Here is a 17,628-nt window from a genome sequence, read left to right as displayed (position 1 = left end):
TTTAGCAGAGGCCTGATAGTACAGTAATTTAAATTCACATAAAAATATCAGATAAAAAACTTTTATTTCAGTTTTATTTTTCCTTGGAAGATTATATATAAAGTTATAAAGTCAACCCATTCAGCTTCATATTCCTGCCAGGGACTGAAATGCTCAAAAGAATTACCATAAACAGCACTGAAATGGTGCAGCTATTCAAGAGTGGATGGTAACAGGAAGAAACAGCTTAGAGTGGGACATTATTTTAAACAGTATTACTGAGAGAGTAGCAGGCATCTAAGTCCTGTGAAACGAGCTACAGCCATCTCTAGATGAAGAATTGGAAGCCAAGCTGAGGCTTTCAAAGCAGGGACTGAAAATGGTACGCTGGTAGTGATGCAAAAAAAACCCCCAAACCAACATCCAGTACCCCCCCAAACAAATAAACCTCCTGGTCTGAGAATGCAGCCCAGAAGAATTATTTACACGCAGGCAAAAGCTGAAATGGAACTCAGTTATGACACGATGAGCTAACACTTTGGTCTTCATGCTTCTTTTATTTATATACTACTGTCAGTGATGAAAAATACTTTATAGCCTTACAAATGTGAAAGTTTGCTTATTTCTTCTATATTTGAATTAAAGTAATATTAGTGATTTTTCCCTTTGAAGGTGAAGACATATCATTTAGATATGCTGTGGGAAAAATGAAGCAAAGTGGAGGAGTGTTTTATAGCGTCCTTAATTGAAACAGTGGGACGGACAACACAAAAATACACACATACTATAAGAGCAAAAGAATAAAGTGGTACAAGATGCTAAAGAGAAGAAAAACAGAAGTAAAGCCTAATTTTATTTATGCACATTACTATTTTCACACTAAGAACAACTGTGAAGTGGAGTAGGGAATTGAGAAATGCTGTGTAAGAAAAATTATTTGGATACGCAGGAAATAGTGTAATAAAGAATTTGCAAAATACCAAGGCAGAATGGATTTTTTTTTCCTGCAACCCAGTAGAACTTTTGTAGATAACCTTTAGATTTTATAAAATGTTCTGAACAGGTGTTTGTAATTTATTATTAGCACAGTATCAAATAGCTTCAACCTAGAGTTCTCATCAAGTGATTAAAGGACCTCAGGAAAAAATGATAAGTCTCTTGATCGTAACAGACTGCTAACAGCATTAAGCCATAAAAGAATTAGTCTTTAATAAAGTGCAGTATGTATTTCCCAGCAAAAGTATGAAGAAATATCCAAGAAATAAAAGCTATTTCAAAGACAAAACCAACACAGGCTCATCATAGAACACAGGATTTTTATTAACAAATTATCTTTTAGCAGCATGAAAAGAAAAAACCAAAACTGTAAGAGCCCTTTATGTTCATTTCAAATAGGGAAATATATGAATGTGCATCTCTACAATAAGGTTTAAAGTTAAAAGTCCATACAAATATTCAAAAATAACATTTCTTTCCATAAAACATAGAAGGAGAAATAATGCCAACTAAAATCAGGAACAAACAAATGACCATTGAATAATACCAATAGAATCCCATAGTACTGTTTTACAAACTGCCATAACTCTTCAGAGTAATCCACAGAAATTATTTAGCCAGTAATCTGATTTACAAAACCAACAGAATGCTGCTTGATATTCTTCAGAGAGAACAGTGTTCTCATCTAAAGGCTATGTAACTTCTTTCAGTCAGTGCAAAACAACTGAATTTGAAACAATCATATTCTTATTGCACAGAAGTTACAAAACCTCAAAAAAATTAAAAAAAGAACAGAAAAGAAAAAAAAATCAGAGGATATGTGGTACTGTGGTACTAAAGTCAAAGGTTAGGGTTATGCCTTGGCAATTCTTAAATAATACAAAGTATTTGCCTGCTAAATAACAATGAGTTTAACCAATCATGGCTTTGTAGAGTAAAATCACTTAAAATCACTAATGAACTTGTTGAATCAGAACTTAGATATAATTTACAGTTTTCTTTTCAGACCACACCTTGAGGCAAATACCTTCACTATTGCAAATTCTGCTCCAAGTTGATTTTTAGGCTGCCTTTGTGTGTTATCTCTTAGCAAAAATATTCTCTTTTCTTTCCTTTTAAATCTAAGTTACCATCTAAATCAGCAAAGTGGTCCTGGACTGACTGCAGTCTGTTCAGTGAAAAAACTTTATCTTGTCTCCCATAGATCTTCACTCTTAACACTCTTCAGCAGTGCATTACATATACCTAACCTTCAAGTTAATATTCTCCTCCTTTTCTCATCTGTGTTGCTCTTCTAAAGTCTCTAATTCAAGTAATCTCTATGGTACTGCCAATTACATTTAAAAAATTAATTTCAGTAGTATATAACAAATAGCCTTGCTGTGTACTGTTATTAAAATTAAATGGGTGTTTAGCAGCACAGAATACAAAATTCAATGTCTTATTAGTCATTTAATTTTTATAGTGGTCAGTAGTTTTGAAAAACTCCATCCTGGACAGCAGGATATTCACAGACAAGTTCACAATGAGGAAATGATCAGATAAAATATCCAATTTTAATACATGAAACAGAACACTTTTGTTTACAGAAAAATGCCCAAAGCCCCCTAATGGCCTTCAGCAGTATTAAAGAACATATTTTCAAAAATAATCAGAGTTGTAATCATCTTTTTTTAATTAAAATTTTAATTTTCCCCTAACCAGTGTGAAATTCACATAGGCCAAGCTGCTTGTGGAGACCTTTGTACAAAGGTTTTCTCACAAGAATCCTGATCCTTTATTGGAAAGGAAAACCAAACCCTTGACCCTGTTAACCAAGGGCAGCTCTTGATGTAGGGTCGGGGTCATGACTCTCTCTTCAATGTTTTCTCCTTGTTACCCAACATAAGGGCATTTAGTACCACAGCTGCATGAAATAAAATTACATAAAACTACTTCAGATAGTTAGAGAAGACTGTACAAAGTGCAAGGCTTTAGAGATAGAATCTTTTAATTTTTTTTGTCTGAATTGTTTCTATGTTAGAATGCAAATTGCACTGTTCCACTTACACTTATCCTTCAGATAAAGATAATACCCTGGTAATAAAAAGATGTAAATTCACTCAGATGCTGTTTGATCAAATTATGGAAGTACCCTTAACCATACTTTGGGGTGTTACACGACCATTTTATCTCATTTCTTATTATTCCAATAGATTTACTTTATAAATATTGCTTCAGTGTTATTTCACAGCAAATGGCTCTGCACCACCAGCCCTGGAACAGAAAAAGAGCTATTAATCCATCAGCCTTTACCCTTCCATTAGAGTTTTCTGAGCAACAAAACATCTGTTCTCCTCTTACACAGATTTTTATATCCTGTTGATCCTCTTGCTTAAAAAACATCAGATGCATCACTGATTAAGGACTTTGATTGCTTATATTCTCCTTGTGATATTGATCATCTCTCCACACATTCTGTAGAGCATGTACTAAAACACTTTGTGTTTTTCACACTCTTAACCATGGAAAACAAATAGATTTTCTTTAAAAAGAAATTAATGATTTGGCAAACAAAGCCTAGTGGTATAGCTGGACAAGTGATTTTAATATTAAGGTAGTTTCTTATCTTTTCTACTTTGTGGGGTGTTTGAAACGTACTTATATTTAGATGTAAGTAAGAATACTTTTTATACATTGTACCTTTCAAACAATAAATATGAATGAAATTGTTTACGTTGGAAAAAATATTATTTACTTGTGTTTTAGCTTTTTAAAGAAGAGGAATTTGACTGTTTTATGGGATTGCTTACATGCTTAAATAGTAGAGAATTCTGAACCCTGTTGAAATCAAGTTTAGGTTATAAAAAAATAAAAGCCAGTGTGTTGTTCACACTAAACCCTCATATAAAGTGCAATGACATAATGGAAAATTGAAAATCAATTAAAATTCTACTACTACTGTTGATATCCATATGCATTTAAAAACTGCATTATTAGGGCTTTTTCAATGTGACAAAAGCAGGCTCAAACCTGGCAAGGTATTTGTTTATGTAGGTGCTTAAGTAAGTTTGACAGTTTTTGTGTAGATGTAAGTCAGCTGTGACTTCAGCTCACCAACAGCCTTCTCAGATGGAAAAGGGACATTTTCTGTGAATGCACTGCTTTTTACTACACCAGGAGCACAGCAGTTCTGGGGGAAAATGTTAAAACATTTTAATGATGACATATTTTAAATTAAAAAAAAAAAAATCCAGTGGAGCCTTCTCATAGCAGAAGTAACACTGTGGTGCAACCTGTTAGTCATCACAACTCCATACCTAAGGGAAATGTTCCTGAAATCCAGAGACACAGAAATGGTCATGATACAGAATATAAGGAGGTACTATTTGCCCACTAGAAAAATCTTCTCAGTGGAGTATTTTCTGTTCTATAACCTCGATGTGGATTTAGAAACAAAACCGATCTGCTACTTGCCACATCCATCAGATTCTCACAATTCCTTCACAGTTAAAATTAATAAGAAAAGGTTTTCCATCCCCGGGAAACACACAGAGACCTTCAGGCAAGTTTCTTGTTGCCCTGCTTTCAGAGCACCAGGATTACTTCCACAGAAATCCTCAACAGCCCTCCCTGTGTGTTTCAAGTACTGGATTGATGGCCCAAAACCCCCAGAACTAGGGGTAATGATTTGCAGGTAATGAAGGCAACAAAACCAGCAAATCCAAAAATGTTTCACAGCTGTACAGAATGGAAGTGACAGCTGTGGCTAATGAGAATCTCAGATTTATGGGAAATTTATTCTGATAAAAGTTTGGGGTTTTTTCATGTCTTTAGATACAGGGAGATAAATTTTAAGTGCATTTTAAAATAAGATTAACTACATCTTTCCAAAATACTTCAATAAGCAAGTTTCTTTTCCACTGACTTCAAGATCCTTGAAGAAGAAGATAATTTAATCCAGATACTTCTCCTAGACTGAAAATACACTGCAAATCTCAAGCTCTTCAGAGAGGATATCCAGTGTCTTTACAGTGTGAGGAGTTAGTATCATATCCCTTACAGCAGAGAAACTCCCACATCCTGGGCAGATCACCAGTGAGCAAGCAAGTTCCTTTACAAGGTTAAAACCAGCACATGGCACTTTTATCTCAAAGAAACCCCCCAACAAGCCAGCAAGGTGTGTTCTGCAGCTGCTGACATTTCCATATGATTTTAGAAGTGCCTTATATAGAACATGCTGAAGTCCATTTAAAGGCAGTCGTGGTCTGCATGGTTTGAGGCTGCTCTCCTGAGGAATCTCTGTCAACTTCTTGCTGGCTAAAGAACACTAAGATACCTCCTGGAAATGATGCTGTGTGCTTCCCCAAGCTGGGAGAAGACCTCCACAGTTACTTTCAATGTACTTCCTCACACTGTACTGCCTGCTTTGTCTAGAACAAGCTTCAAACAGCAAATTCTCCCCCTGAAAAAAATCATCAGATTGAGAGCAGTAGAGGCCATAGAACACATTCATTAGTGCACTCAGATACAGAACTTACCAACATCTTTACAAACATCAACTTTACAAAGATCTGTGAGAAGACTCCCATGGATTTTTTTCTCTAGGTATTTATTTCAAGATTTTGCATTTTGTTAGCTGTTACTCTACTTCATTTATGAACTATGTAGATATACAAAAGGACTTGCAGGGGTTTTTTGCTTTTGAATGCGAAGGAGGGAAAAAAGTGCATTTACCATAGATCATGATCTGGTGGTTTTGTTAGATTAAATATTTTCTAGTCTTTTTTGTGAACCAGGAAATATTTCCAGATTCAGAGCTCTCCTATGCATAAACCAAGACTAGTTGGATTAAAGGCCACAATATCAATCATCAGGTGACTTAACTCGGCATAATCTAATCAATCTCATACCAATCAAACCAGTGCAGATATGGCACAACTGTTAGGGCATGTAAATTACAGTACTGATTTGTAAATAAATACCTTATTTTTATTATTTTGCAGAGCATACTTTGTATTTAACAGTGTAAAGTCAATCAGCACAGACAGAAATCATTACTTTCAAACTGGCTTTTGGGAAAGGGAAAACCAGCAATATTTATTGGTAACAAACCTATAATGACTGTAATGAACCTGTAGGACAAACATGAACATTTTGGTAAGCTTTCAAATGCTTATCTAGACATCACTTAGTCTGGATCTTAGTCTGGATATATATCCTTTCACAATTTCCAGAAAAAAAACCACATAAGGAAAGCCCTTCTAACATTTATGTGGAGGTCTGTGGAATAAAAACCAGTAAGAGCCTGGATTGAAGTAAAGGAATCTAATCTGGCTGTTTAATTTTACATACAGAGGGCTGGCCTGTCTGGAAAGGTGGCAGAAATTTATGTTGCTGGATGTTTTCATTTGCTGCTAAATAGCCTAAATAGAGGAGAGTTTTTCCCTAAGACGTCTCTTTCCAGTATGCCCAAGCACACAGCTTGAGCTTCATTCACATGCACAAGGTATACAAAAAACCTTTCCACTGCTCTGAAAGCCAAACAAAATCAGTTCTGGACAAGTGTTTTCCTTCCATCTCAAGAATTTATGACCAGGGCTGGCCCTAGCGTGTTACTGTATCTTATAAACATGTCCTAGTCAGGGTAAGTCTAGAGCTGATGATAAGCCATTTCAGGTGTGGCTCTGCTAAATTACTAAAAACATATTTAGGACATAGATCTAAGGTTTCTTTTGCCAAATGATTGCTTTAAAAAAATGGGACGGATACTGCTTCAAATGGAAACAGCTTTTCTTTGGGGATTTCCTCCTCCTTAAAATGCCCTCTATCACACTGAAAGACAGGGAACTAACAAGTAATTTTAAGCAGAAACTTTGCAGTTATGCTTTGTTGTACAGAAAGAGAAAAAAAAAAAAAAAAGACAGGAAGAAAGGTACATCAATGGAAAAAAACCCAATAAATGCCTTTTCCCCCGGCGTCATGTCTTTGGATATGTACAGCCTTGGAGAAATGTATAAATCATTTTGTACATGGAACTCTTAAAAAACTAGAGATTTTTAGTACAAAGGAATCAATTCACTGCAAGATTGTCCACATGCTGTTGCTTTATGATTTACTATATACACAAGAGGATCAAACAAAGGACCTCTGTTTTACAGTTACTGCTGTACTGTACATTAACATGTGGCTAACACCCTTCTCTGGGTGAGATTTACACTCAGTATTACAAATAACATAGCAATGCTGAAAATACTGATACAAAACAGCTTCAAGATGACATTTTAAAAATATCCCTCACTTTGAACTGTTTTTTTTCCAGTTTTTTAAAGTTTCAGCTCTATAAAAGATTCTCCAAGAAAATAGTAGCATTTAAAATCCTATTTTTGAAGTTTATAGATGGATTTTTTTAATAAAGTGTAATCCAAAAGTCCATTTTCCCAGGAAAAAAAACAACTATAGACACAATACATAACCTAAAAGTGAAGAGGGTATTGGGGTTTGTTTTGTGTTTTTTTTTTTTAATGTAGTACAGTACATTTGTGTCCTGGAAAAAAATTCCTTGATTACAGTGTATGTTTAATTTATTTACAGATCTGAAATTGAATTGCATACTTCAGCTCTTGAGATGAGCAATACTGAAATGAATTGTTAGTAAGAATTAACTGTCCTTTCAATCTACCATGACTTTAAGGTATTGCTAAGAAGAAAAAGTGATTCTGAGTAGTGAAATTATCTTATTACTATTTTTAACTTGTTTGGTAGACTTTTAAATTATGAGTTTCAACACAGGACTGGGAGTCTTGAATATCCACAGTTAATTCGGTAAAGCTGTGTTTGCAATTTTTGCACATTCTCTTTTGGCAGTAGCAATGCACACATGAACATGAAGAAATTTGGCAAATATTTGTCTTGGTTCTTATGTATCCATCTTTGGATACCCAAAATTATCACTACAGAATATTTAGACAAAACCTGCTCTCTTCAACATCAGATAATGTAATAAAATTTGCTCTAAGCAAAATAAAATCCTCGATAAACAGAAGCCTGAAATTTCAGGCTGCTGAAATTGCTTTACGGAATATCTGCCAAGCTCATAGCTTATTTTTTTCTTTATCTAAGCAAGATTTGTTAATACAATTTCCTTGTATTAATCCAAACATTAAGTAGTGAAGCAGATACATTTAACACTAGGTAAAATTTTATCTTTAATTCATATCATACACTCTATGTGACTTACCTTTTAAAAGTTACAGATTTTGAGTGGCTACAGATGCTTTATTTTTCATTATATGCCATCTCTGTTAAGTCACAATGGCTTGTTTCTGTGTGTGAGAACGTGCTGCTCCCTTGGCTTCCCTTATTAATCCCCAGTTAAAGAGAGAGGTGACTTGTCTCAGATCTGCCTCAATCGTACTTAAACATGCCAGATCATTTATAAACTACTAACTGCATGTGCCATTACAACTCAAACAGATTACCCTGCATCAGAGAGGTTGTAAACCAAGTGTCATGTTTCATACATGTCACATGTTTGGAGTAACTGGACTGAGATGTTTCCAAGCCTTGAGAGGGGAAAACCGGATCTTATGCTACCAACAGCTCTTCAAGTTCTGTGGTGTGGTCGGATGATTTCATGCTCCCGTGAGACCAGACAGTAAATTAATCTCACTTGTCTGCAACGTGTCAAGACTAAAAAACCCACTGAGCTGGTGTAAACCAACAGGTCCTGAAGTGCAGACAACACAGCCCACAGAAAATAAGATGTAGGCAGGTCATATAGCCTGGGTAATAAGACAATTTCTCTTACTTTAGTCTTTCAGTCATTTTTGGGTTGGGAAGTGAAATGAAATTAGAGGATGCATTACACAGCAGAATGTCACATTGCATCATGAGTGCCACAGTGCCTGTAAAGCACAAAGATCACCACGACTTGACATGTCCCCATAGAACAGAAACACTCAAAGAAATGTAGTTAAATAGAAGTGTGAAGAGGGAAGGGAAGGTTGAGGAAACAAGCTGACATCCTCAGTTTGGGACCCAATTATTGACTCAAATACATGGCGACTCTCTATGAACCTGTTAGAGGAAAATCAGTCACTTCCTCTACTTCTGGCATGAGGCACTCATGAAACAAACATCAGGAAGTGGTAACACTCTGTAAGTGACCACATTTCACCATATTTAAAAAAAAAAAAAAAAAAGTGTAAAAAGAGGGTCCTAAAGATTTCTGGCTCCTTATTTCCCTAATCTCTATGAAATTCAAGAGGGTTTACTAATTACTTACCTATTCATTCTTCACATCTACTTTAACAGTAATATTATTAAACATACAGGTATTATTTAAGATCATCTTCTAGAACTTTAGAGAATGATAGTGACTTATAGATGGGAAAAAATATATTTAGCCAATATTGGCCTAGCAGTGCCAGCCAAATGGTCCCATTCATTAAACCCATGGTGACTTCTGCATGACAAATCAGCCCAGTTGTTGAACAATCTCATTCATCCTTTTGCCTTAGTCTAAGGTGGGAAAATATGGAACCTACAGACAATGTCAAATTTTTATTTTATTTTTTTTTCACATGAAAGTAGCAACAGAAGAGAACTGAAGACAGAGCTCTAGACGAGCTTACATTCCTCTTTAATTAACTCTCCCTCCATGGCAAGAAAATAAGCACCTTGTTAGCCATCTTGTTGACCTAAAGTCTGTAGCTCTGCCGTGTGTAAATTGTGGTGGAGGAAAACATTTTTTCTGCTGTACATGTGTAAAGAGATGGGTCCCCTCGGGGGCTGTCCCAGTCTCCCTGTGAAGGTGCTGTGCTGCCGAGGCACAGCAGTTTGGTCTTTGGGAGCTCCTGAGAACATGGGGAAGCCGTCGGCCTTGGATGCTGGCTTTGCTGTACTGGGGGCTGCGACAGCCAAACCGTTCTGGGTGACCTCTGAAGCCAGGGTTTCGTACGTGCCTCGGGTGTGCTTGATGACTTCCACGATCTCCTTCTCTTTCAGGAGGCTGCTCAGACACAAATTAGACAGCTGACAGCTCTTGCTTTCATAGGCTGCTGCTTGGTTGCCTGGCAGGCGTCTAAAAGGGTCCTCGGTGGGAGTATGTGCTGACTTTCTGTCCCTTGTGCTGAGATTTTGGCTCACCATTCTGACTGGATATGTAGTCTGGGGAAACAAAACAAAACAAAAAAAGTATTAGTAATAGGACACAGTAGAGAAATGGTGTGGAGTACATAAACCACTCCTCACTACACATGAACGGCACATGGGTCTGGCAGATTAAAATGAAACAAAACTCTCAGTTGCTGGTAAAACTTCCAAGGCATTGCTATCATAAAATAGAAGTATTGTTCATTCACATTTAACAGCACTAGAATTGAAAAATGCTTACTGCAGGTAATGATTTGGGCATTTTCCTTATCAAGGGAGGATTTTTTTTTCAGAACATACTAAATAGATAAAAAGTTTCCATGAATTGTAAGCAGATTTTCAAAAGCATTCACATAGTGAAACAAAGAGAATTTTGATCGCATAGAGTTCAACACTTAATACTCTCAAATCCTTACAAAATCTAAAGAACATATTTTGTAAATATCTCCATGACTTGGTTAAGCTTAGAACATGCTCAATTTTCATTGTCCCTTGAATGCAGGTGTTCTGTTGTGTATTTACAAATCAATACATGCCAAAATTCTCTGCCAGAGAAGAGAAAAATTTTATTTCATGCTGCCTGGAAAAAATATAATGTAAGCATGTTACCAACTTCTGATGCTGTGCAAGCATGCATGCATCTGATTTTGTTGAAATGATGGTAATTTATCTGTGCATGGCAAATCAGATCACTGCAGACTTTCAGTGTGTACCTGGTGCAATGGTTCATACTGTCTCTAGAACACCTGACTGGGGAGGAGATGATGGTACATCTTCCCAGGTAATGGCTAAAGCAACTGGTTAATTTGAAACCAAAGTCCAATTTGGCTCCTTACAGGTTTTCTGCAACAGAACTCTGAAAGGACATAGGAGCAGCTTCTTGACATTTACATTGACATATGGGCTCTGATGTTGCAGAACAAAGCTGAGAGAATAAAAAATATTACCAAGCCTTACAACAGTACTTGGCTAAAAATATTTCAGGATGTTTCCATGATTCCACAGGAAACTCAGATAGATTGTATCAGAATGAATTGTATCACTTCACATGCATTTCTATTTTAGGCAACACAGAAGAATGATACAGTCAGTATTCACAGCTTAAATCCTTTTTTTAGTGCAGGCAGGCTAATGGTCATGATTCCATGCAGAGCCATGTGCAGGTTTGGGTACAAGGATTGCAGTGCATTTAAGGCATCAGAGATGATATTTTAAAAAAAATTATTAGTACTGAAACATCATTTTTCCCCACTTTATTCAGTGCTGATTGCACCCAGATTCATAAATGGGAGTAGAACACTTCAGAAAAACATTACTTCAAGTTTTTACACCTACAGCACATAGGTGTTGAAATGAAATTCCATGTAATTCCTAGCGTATCCTTCTTGGGAGGACCTGTCTGTAAGTTCAAACGCTTCTCATTTTTTAATTTATTATTTATTTATTTCCATGTCAGTAAATATAATCTTCCTACTGGACAAGAGAGTCCAATTTAATGCCCCGTCAAAAATCCATGCATTTATTGTAAGGAATGTTTCCAGAGTTACCATATGTCACCCTATATCTTTGAAAACCTAAAGATCGATACAGAACCTTAGAGGAACTTCATGGTGGGACCTCCAGTCTATCCTGAACTTCTGGTTAACTCCAGTTTATCCCTCTGGAGATTTATGGTCCTTAACCATCTCTTAAGGACCTTCATCAATGTAATCTGTACAGCCTTCTCCACTAAGATTTTTTCACCGTATTACCTTTACTTTTAGAAAAGGTCTTCCTAATGTCTAAACCGTACCTTTCCGGCTTCAAGATCATTCTTTTTCTCTCTCTCATGAAAATGAAGAAAGAATTATTGTTTGATCTTGAATACCTGTTTATGTCTTCAAAGAATGGCTGTCAAGCAACGCCTTCATCCTCTCTGCTCTAGAATAAAAAACTACCACATTGATCTTTTCTCACCGGTCTCATCTGCTAGACTCTGAGTCATTCACACTTGTCTTCTTTACAGATTCCCTTTAGTAATTCCACTGTTTTTTTCTTGAATTAGAAGGCTCAGGAGTACAGTACTCAAGGTAATCCCCCACCATTACAAAGCAGAACAAACACTATTAATCCTATGAAGGACTTCTTCATCTGCTTCTTATTAATTACTCCAGTAGGAGGTTAGTAATTTTATTTGGCAACAGCATGAAATTGTTCATTCATGTTCATCTAGTTGTCCACAATAGTTTCATGATTTTTTAATGCAAAATTATGTCTAAGTGCAGCTGATTATTGTCACCTAGATTTTTTTAATATTGCTTTTTTAACCTGATGAAACACTGTTATGACTGTAGCACTGGGGTGTTTCTTTCCTCTTCCTTATCAAGGTTATATTTCACATGAAATATTTTCAATTTAGAAAATAAATGCTGCGTTTATAGGTCTGGGAAATATTCGCTTCTGGTTGCTGGCTGATGGGGGGGGAGACAATGTGTGTGTATGTATGAATAAATATTTAATAATATATATGTGGTTAGGGAAGGTCTTAGTTTTGTGAAGCTGTAACTTGCTGAAATTCCCCTCCTATTGAATAATTAAACAAATACCAGGTGGCGACAAATTAAGAGCTAACTTACCTACATTTTAAAACATCAGTAGAAATTCAGACTATGCCATCAGAATTTTAAGAAATTGTTTTGGCCCCGTCCCCAGCAATAAGATAATAGGATGGTTAACAAGGAAAGACAGACTCATTCTATCAGATGCATAGTTACGCATCAAATGAGCAGAGATTTTAACAGAAACACTGCCAAAACCCAATACTACTGTTGTTATCTATGACAAATTACTGAAGAATAGCTTCTAATCAGGAAAAGAGAGAACGGTTGTCAGATGGGAGTCAAAATCCACATGAAATCCTCTCCCCTCTCCTCATCCCAATAACATTATTCTCTCTCCAAAATATTGTCAATAAAAAGTCCAATGCTGCTTTGATTTTCATGCAAGTTTGGTTTTTTTTTTGGTGTGATTCTAGCATTGTTATAAAGATTGCAACCTACAGAGTTGAAATTAATTAATTGTTCTTTTGATGAATTCAGATAATTTTGCTTGAAAGAATGTAGTGCAACCAAGTTTTCTTGCTGGTCCATTCTACAGTTATTTAGGATCCTCATGAACTGGTCAGAATAAGAAAAACGTCCCAGAATGAGATGCACAAAAGCCACACATGCCATACCAAAAAGAACCCCAAATCAAACCGACTTTGGACAAACTTAACCATTTATTTTTAACCTATTTCTCCTTATCTTCCTGCAAATGATTAATGCAAAACTTTCAGTGCTGAACTTTCAGGTACCAACCACATTCTCTGAACATTAGACACGAGCGAGCAAAGCCACAATCCCAACGCATCTGTTGGCCAATTTGAAGGCTGAGTCCTTGTCCAAAGCTGAAGGTGGCTTCGTGCCAGTCGTGCTCCAGCCCGGCCTAGAGCAGCTGCAGGGCTGCTGTAAACTGCTGCTTGGCGGAGCTCCAAGGAGCCGATCTGCCAGCTGGTGACTGCTGAAGCAAAAAATCCATTCATCTTTTTCCCTTTTATTTTTCAGTAGCTTAGCTAGAACCAACAATTTCCCTGCCCCAGAAATCCCCAGTGCCACTCTATAGTCTGCCTAACTGTGGACCCAGGAAATGGGTTGCAATTAGGATGCAAATGGGGTTCTGAAATTTCTTTCAAAAGTAGCCCATTTTAAATACGTGCAGAGGAAAGAAAAGGCCCCCTTTGTTGTTTCAAATATGTCTTAACCCTTAAGAAAACATCTAGATTTGAATTTCCTGCTCATATTAAACATACTCACAAGAAGTGCATGCCTTCATGCTTGAGTCTATTTCTCAAAAGGAAAAAAATATTTTATTAAAATCTGATTGGCTGTAAAATTTTTGTAAGTTTGTATCATGATCACTTGTGCTTTAAGGTACATAAATGTGAAAAAGTTCGAAATACTTTACGTTTGATTATTCCACAGTAAATTAGGATTGAACCAAAATGGGAAAGTTAATATTCTTAAAATATTCTTTCCCTAATTTTTTTTGAGGGTTCATTTTTTGCAATTGGAAGTCTAGCAAATTTTTCTTATATTAAGAAAAAAACCCAACTCATATAGTAATGCTTCAACAACTCAGCATAAAGTAATGAAAATGTACTACTTTTATAGAAAGCTCCAGAAGGAAACGTTATAAACAAAACACTGCAGCCATTCATCACTTTCCATTTTCAAAGCCAATGAGTGAAATATGACAAGAGTTAACAACAAGACAACACTGCTGCAGGACATTTGAAAATGAATATTGTTTCCAACTGTCTGGTGATAAAGTACTAATAAAAAATGACAGGAAAAGACATGAATTACAAAAACACCCCAAAAAGGGTGCAGATTTTTAAGATGTCTGTGCCCATAGGCATTTGGGAGTCTTAGACACCTATAATGTAATTCTTCCAAGTACAGCAACTTTCTTAAATACATCATTCTGACAGCCAACATAGAGAATAAAACCAAACAAAACACACTCTCATCAGTGTACCTGCTGCACCCTGACAACCAAACAATGGTGCATTTGAAGAACATGGTTTTACCACCCCAAAGGATTTTACACTTTCAGAGGTGTTAATGGAAGCACACTATAGAGAGCAATTATTCTGACAGAAACCTGAAGACTTTCTGGATTCCGTCATGTTTTCTACTGCTTAATTACTCTGTGTTTGCAGATACACGAGGAATGTAAAATGTGTTCCCCAATGTAATATTTACTACACAGCCCAGCACGGCTCCCTTGGCCCTTGTCAGGTCTCAGCTGGATTGCAGCACCTTCCGCAGAACTGTCTCCATTTGCAGCCTAGCCCAGAATTCATAAAATACAAAGCAACATAAAGGAGTCCAGACACAAAACAAGGTGCTATAGCTCTATATTTCTTTTAAGGTTGGAAAGGATGAAGCCTTTCGTGATGCTTTTGAATTTATACACCTTCAGATGCCTTTTGCAGTTCTGACAGTTTATATAAGTGCAGATCTAATTTACCAAAACACAGGTTAACTCAGTGCTTTGATATGCTACATCTGTCACTATGTCAGCTTCTTAATTTCTACACCTCCTCACTTTTGCGCTTACCAGCTTCCAGCCTAGAGATGATCCATCACAAAATGTAATTTAGCTGCAGCAGGTAATTGTTCTTCATTCAAGTCTCTTAAAAATCACTCACTCTTACTGATTTCAGTAGCACCTGGGCTGAGAGAGTAGCTTTTACAATCCAGACCTGCATCTATTGAACATCTGATGCTGCCTTCTGGCAACATGGGACAAATGAAAGAAATAAAGTCCAGCATGGCAAAATAAGGCATGGACTTGTATCAAGAGGTTATGGGTAAGGACCAGCTGCTGATCAATGTGTCAACTCTACTGTTGTCCTTTATAAAATGAATGCAGTCAACATAAATCACAAACATTTTTCTTTCTGCCTTTCATTTCCTTACTGAAAGCAAAAATTATGAGATACTAAAATGCTGCCTCTTTGCCACGAGGCCATTTAAACAAACAGGCAAATTGAATAAAAGTTAACTACAGTGGTGAGTTAATGTCCTAAAGGAATTTTATGGTAGTGATGCTACAATGCAATAAGTAACAGACTGAGTGCTTAAATAAGATCTTCATCTTCTCACAACATGGAATTATCCTTGACAAATTTTATTTATCTGAGTAATAATGCACAGTTAAGGCAACAAGGTGCAAAAGGATGCAATACTATTTTATAAAGCAGGAAGAAAACAGCAAAGAATTTCCCATTAATTTCTAGTAACAGTAAATCACTGGTTTGCATTCTCAATACTGCATTTCAAGGAAATGGAAGTAACTGGAAGATTTTTCTCATTAGTAAAGCTAAGAGAAAATTTTGCATTTTACAGCTGTTTGCCACACCTTCCAAATAAAACAACTGGAACTTTGAAGCTGTTAATCACATTCTTCAAAAATACTACAAAGTTCATTTAGATGATACTGAATACGTCTTGTTACACCCTATGGCTTAAAACTCTAAACAACTGCAAAAACACTTATGAAAATGAAAGCTACTAAATAGTGTGAATCCTTCAATGACAGAACTACCAAACAGCAGGATATTCTATGTGAGATAACAAGCATTTCTCAGTCTGCATCTAAGTCTTCCCCAAGATCAGAAAGTCAAAACAGAAAAGTTTCTTATGTTGTAGTTGGAGAAAAAAATGGTAAAAAAGATGCAATAGACTTTTACACACATTTAAAAAACCTGTTAAATCCCTAACCTAAACATCCTGTCTTTAGCAAATACTAGCTCCCCTATCTCCAGCAATTCTCATAACACCTCTGCCTCTACTGAAGCCTGTAGCCTCTTTTTTTCCTGATCTTGTATCCCCTCTGATTCTTTGGGCAGACACAGCTATTGCAGCCATGATGAGGAAGATCTCTTCATTAAGCTCTTTTCACACACAGGCTCCACTGTTGGTTACAGGCAGCAGAGCCTAGAGTAAGATGCTCAAGTCAAACTTGCCCTTGGACCCCCCAGGCTGCATTCCAGGAGACTGGATAAGCCCTATGTTCACCCAGCACTTTGGGTCTCACTATCTCTGTGCAACCCAAGAAATTAGGGCCACTTGGGCAACACTTTTAGCTACAGTCATACAGAAAGCTAGAGGTGTATACAGCCAAGGTCCTCTTTTGCATAACTGATGCAAAATGAACTGATAGGAAAGGAGAAGTGGATCCACGGAAACACAAGGATCACTTCAAAAGACCACAGTTAGTGCAATGTGGGCAGTGAAGTAAGACACAAAGGTCCTGAGGAAACACTAAGGGAGTTTGCTCCGGAATTACAAGCAGGAAACCTGCACAAGTGCTAATTAGCCCTTCTGAAAGCATGTGCTACTCAGCTGACATTTATTGCTATGCTGACAGGGAGTTCTGGCTTTGCAAGCCAAGCCAGTATTTCTGTTCAGCATTTCATGTGCCATGTAGACATAAGAAGTTGTTCAAGGATCTCTGCCTTCTGCCTTACCTATTTTATTGATGACCAGCTGTCTGAAAGCTGTGAAGCCCGTTTCCAGCCTCAGGCCTGACATGTGGTCACCAAAACCCGATTTTTCTAGATCATCTGAATTAAAACTGACTTGCAGGTGGCAAGTACCTTGGACAGCTACTCATACATGCTTAGTCTCTACCAAGTTTCCAATTATACTATTATTTATTTTCTTAATCTAATATCACCTAACATGATTTCCCAGCATACCAGAAATTCCATATATAAAATGAAATTCATATGATGATGTATTCCCTTAGATAATACACCAGGACACAGAAGCCTTAGTGGCTGTTTTGGTAGACTCAGAAAATTTTAATATGCAGTGTATGGTTGCTTATATCCTATATTGCTCTTTATCTGAAAAATACTTTTAGGAAAAGAAAGTAAAACTATAGATATTATATTTACAGATGTTATGTTCAGGATAAGAATCTTAA

The 17,628-nt window shown here is 36.6% G+C and overlaps 1 protein-coding gene across 3 annotated transcripts in view; it reads right to left on the bottom strand.

Moving 5' to 3' along the window:
* Window positions 1-1,275: 1,275 nt before the first annotated feature.
* CCSER1 (coiled-coil serine rich protein 1) overlaps window positions 1,276-17,628 on the bottom strand; it is a 625,930-nt gene continuing 609,577 nt past the window's right edge. For 2 of the 3 annotated variants that reach the window (XM_039551164.1, XM_039551165.1), the window contains one exon: window positions 1,276-10,125. In XM_039551164.1, the coding sequence (XP_039407098.1) occupies window positions 9,640-10,125 (486 nt within the window). In that variant the 3' untranslated portion in view covers window positions 1,276-9,639. The remainder of the gene's footprint in view (window positions 10,126-17,628) is intronic. The other variant, XM_039551166.1, reaches the window with a different exon arrangement.

The sequence above is a fragment of the Corvus cornix genome, chromosome 4 (assembly GCF_000738735.6).
Source record: "Corvus cornix cornix isolate S_Up_H32 chromosome 4, ASM73873v5, whole genome shotgun sequence".
Classification (NCBI taxonomy): Eukaryota; Metazoa; Chordata; class Aves; order Passeriformes; family Corvidae; genus Corvus; species Corvus cornix.
This window is presented reverse-complemented; position numbering and strand designations above follow the sequence as displayed.